General features: G+C 41.3%; 1 protein-coding gene across 1 annotated transcript; it reads right to left on the bottom strand.

Moving 5' to 3' along the window:
- Window positions 1-2,097: 2,097 nt before the first annotated feature.
- On the bottom strand, window positions 2,098-3,972 carry LOC137272352 (lengsin-like). Its single transcript, XM_067804720.1, has 2 exons — window positions 3,840-3,972; window positions 2,098-3,191 (listed from the first exon to the last, which is right to left on the bottom strand). Exons 1-2 carry the CDS (start codon window positions 3,970-3,972, stop codon window positions 2,098-2,100), a joined length of 1,227 nt encoding a protein of 408 aa, XP_067660821.1.

Here is a 3,972-nt window from a genome sequence, read left to right on the forward strand (position 1 = left end):
GCAACTCGGTCTTTGGCAATTTAATATAAAACAACAAGTGTATCCCCTCGAAAGGCCTGTGTATATGCCTCCCACACACATCGGAAATGTGGACAGAAGCTTTTGATACTCGTGAGACTTTTAGAATACGATATATTCAATGACGAGTGCGTGATTATCCGGTTTTCGATCACACCGCCATGATTTGGTGATGCACCTTTACGGGGTATATAGTAAGGGAGTTGGATAATAAACCGGGACTTAGTTTATCGATTTTCGGACCCGCGGTGGGCGCCTGCGGTTTGTAATGTCTATTTTCACTTTCACGGATCGGCTAGAAAGTAAGTGATTGTCTGAATAGATTCATGAGACTCAAGTATCGGTATGAATTATTGATCAAACGGAGATATAGTAAAGTGGTCATTACCGCTTTCATCAATGTGTGTGCGCACATTTATACTTATCGTACCTCACACATGAATGTCACTTTCTGACTGGCTAAGCACTATTCTATTATTTTCAATGTACCCCGCTTACAGGCGATGTATTATTTTCAGTGTACACCGCTGGGAATTCTGGTGCTTCATGGAAGTATTTTTTGTTTTATTTCGAATAACATTGAATCACGCATCTAGCACGGAAATTACCGATGTTTTGCGATTGAAAATCGATGGAAGGGAGATAACTCTAAATCTGTTTACCTTGTGTCGTCTGCAGAATGGCGATTCGCCGAGCATTCAACAGAAATGCTTCAAACAATTCAAAATTAAAATTCAGGTCGTCGGTAAGATAAATACGTTGTTCACTGGTCCCTCGGGCGCTATGAGCTCATGTGCCTTCGAGGTTTGGACATAAAAAAACCTCGAGTGTACATTAGCCCATGGTCCCCTCGCGACCAGTAAACAACTTATAATCAATGGACCTTCCTAAATTCTTAAAGATCACAGGAGGTACACGTATATCTGCATTTCCAACTAGCAGTACACGTAATTTTTCACAATTAGCAATAGAGTGACACTGTACATTATTACGTCTTCAGCTGATTTACATATGGACATATTAATGATATGGATTTTCATGCAGTGCATCACACTGGCATTAGAAATCTTGTTTACAGGTATATATATATATTATTATATTATTCCCTTTATTTCTCTGCATCATCTCCTTCGCTCCATTTTTTCCATTTTATCAATCATATAAATCCAATATCCTATAAGATTAGAATGGTACACGTGAGGGATCGGACAAAGGGTGGCAGTCTAACAGGTCTAGGATACAGGGATTACATCACCGAGTCTCGTGCAGCCGTTCATTCAAGGACAGAGACAATCAGCAATATAATGCCCGTCCACATGTCGCGTGTGTTGTGACATGGTTCCTAAAGAACATTCCTGTGCTCCCATGGCCCGTTTCTCTGGGCCTGTTCCCTTGGGATGAAATGGAGGGATGTTTACGTCACGCCAAGAATCAGCCTTTGACGTTAGCCGAATTGGGACAAGTGTTTGTTCAGACATTCCCCAAACTTTCGCTAAGTGTCGTCTATGCGTTGTCGTCGTCGTTAAGCCTTATCAACGCCGGCGAGTAATTTGTCACTTTTAACAACAACTCTCTTCAATTGAGTGTCAAACCATACAGATTATATAGTCAACAGTTAACAGTTATTAATGAAAACACATTCATGTTATTACCTTTTCGCATTAAAAATGCCATAACATCAAATAATACACAATTACTTTATTCCAGTAGTGTGTATTATGAGCAGTTCCAATGCTCTACGTTATTAGAATATGTTCGTGCACAGAGGTAACGTTTTACGCCACACTCAACAATATTCCAGCTATATGGCGGTGCTCTGTAAATAATCGAGTGTGAACAAGAGAATCCAGTGATTAATAGCATGGCGGGCCTAAGGTAGCATACGATGTACAAAATAGATTATACGCCACGTATGTAGTGCACCTACGAAAGGCTCTACTCAACTTTATTAAATGAACTAAAGGGACAAACCAACTATCTTAGGTCAACCAATATTATAACCACTAGAAACAGCTGTCCGCCTTTCTTTTCAGAGATTAGTGTATAAGATGCTTGGAATGCATTCGCTGGAAGTATTTATCAGCTGTTTAATTCAATATCTCTGTTTGCAGCTACAGCAAACCATTGGACCAGCTCCTTCCCGAGAATATTCACAATGTCAGTATCTGCCTGGAGGGCAGACAGAGCCTCGGGGAGGGAGGCTGGGAGAGTATCAGGTGCTGTGGAGTTGGAAGATGTCTCTTCTGTGTCTGGACATTCAGGAGGACAATCCAAGTTATTGAATATCCCGTCTAAACCTGCAGCTATCGTGGCAGCTACAGCCAGATATGGATTGCTATTGCCGCTTGGAATCCGGTTCTCAAAATAGACGCCTATTTTATCAGTATCAGCTTTAACGCGGAAACATGTAAGACGATTTTCACATCCCCAGTTGATATTCCCTGGTCTCCTTGGGCGGTGGAGTCGATCATAACAATTGACAGTCGGACACCAAAAGGCTGAAAGAGCCCGTGAGTGTTTCAGCAGTCCAGCGAGCCAACATCTTCCCAAATCTGATATACCATCGGGCTTGCTTGAATCACTGAAAATATTTTCACTACTTTCTACCGACAATAATGAATGATTGTAATGCATTCCGACTTCACCCGATTCTTGTCTTGCGTTAAAGCTAACTTCATAATCTGCATGCTTACTCGCTACTTGAAGGGCTCCATTTCGAAAAGTAAAAGCTTGGTCAGCGGCGGTGATGCCTTTGGATGCCTTCAAAACGCTTTCGTAGAGTCCAGCATCCCACTCTGTATGGAAGTTCTCAACATCAACACCTGCGTTGCGCATGCCTTTGTCTAAGGCAAAGAGGAATTCGCTGTGTTGAGTGTGGTCCAAATGATACATTCGGTGTTTCCCCGATGCAGGTTCGCCTTTATAATACAACATATATTCCATCTCAAATCCCGATAACATTGCGTACCCATTGTCTGCCAATCTTTGAAGCTGTTGTTGAGCAACATACCTCGGAAGAAACGTAACAGGTGTCTTGTCTTTCAACCAATATGCATCGCATATGACTTCAGCCACCTTGTACTGTTCACCCCCATCCCAGGCAATATTCTTCATTGTGCTGAGGTCGGGAATTACTACAAAGCCATAACCCTTTCGCAGTGCCTTAGGAACGCCTGCAAGAATTATAGACAAGATGAATTTATTTACGAGTATCTTTATTTCAATGCAGCTTTTCCTAACATTGCTGGTTATTGTTATTGTTTGTAGTTTACCACCACAGAATACTGTGGACCCCCCAAAAAACTGTATTCCTGATTAACCACAAAAACGGCATTTTGTCAAAGCAAAAAGGTGTGTTTTCTTTCATTCGTCGCTCTAAGATTATAAATGTTGGAAAAGTGAATTGCGCAAGTAACCGAAAATAAACAAAGGCATTGCATTGAGTTTCACCTTGTCAAATTCAGCCGGGATGAAAAACAATAGAAGTTAAACAACCCACCTCCAGTTGAAACAAAAAGAAACAAAGAGAACAAGAAAGACATCCACATTAAACAACAAAGGAAAATGACCACATTTAGTAAAATGGGCTTAAGAGCGATAGAACTAAACATTGCATATTTTCTCTTTAATGTGATATACAAGCTGATGGAGCTGTATGAATGTGTCTGGAATGGGCAACAGCCACGAACATTGATGTTGCTGACCTTACCAGTGAGTTTCCCCAACCAATCCCCTCAGTTTCGACCTCCACCAGTTGCTCAGTGACCACATTCGTACGATTTCAACATGAAAAAAAACCCATTACAGATGGCAATACACACCTATTCGTACCGTGACTCCAGTTCTACAAGTTTGTTCGGCATGGTGGCTAGGAACAATTCTTCCTTTTGAATTTCCATACATATCGGAGACAGTTAGTCGTAAATAGTCGAAGGAGACTTTCATCTGAGACAT

Source organism: Haliotis asinina, chromosome 2 (assembly GCF_037392515.1).
Source record: "Haliotis asinina isolate JCU_RB_2024 chromosome 2, JCU_Hal_asi_v2, whole genome shotgun sequence".
Lineage (NCBI taxonomy): Eukaryota > Metazoa > Mollusca > Gastropoda > Lepetellida > Haliotidae > Haliotis > Haliotis asinina.

Excerpts from the sequence above, each read along its gene's own strand:
- LOC137272352 (XM_067804720.1), bottom strand. The coding sequence starts at position 3,972 with ATGTCTCAGATGAAAGTCTCCTTCGACTATTTACGACTAACTGTCTCC. Across the intron at positions 3,192-3,839 it reads TGGAGTCACGGTACGAATAG|GCGTTCCTAAGGCACTGCGA; the intron begins GTGTGTATTGCC and ends TAATTCTTGCAG.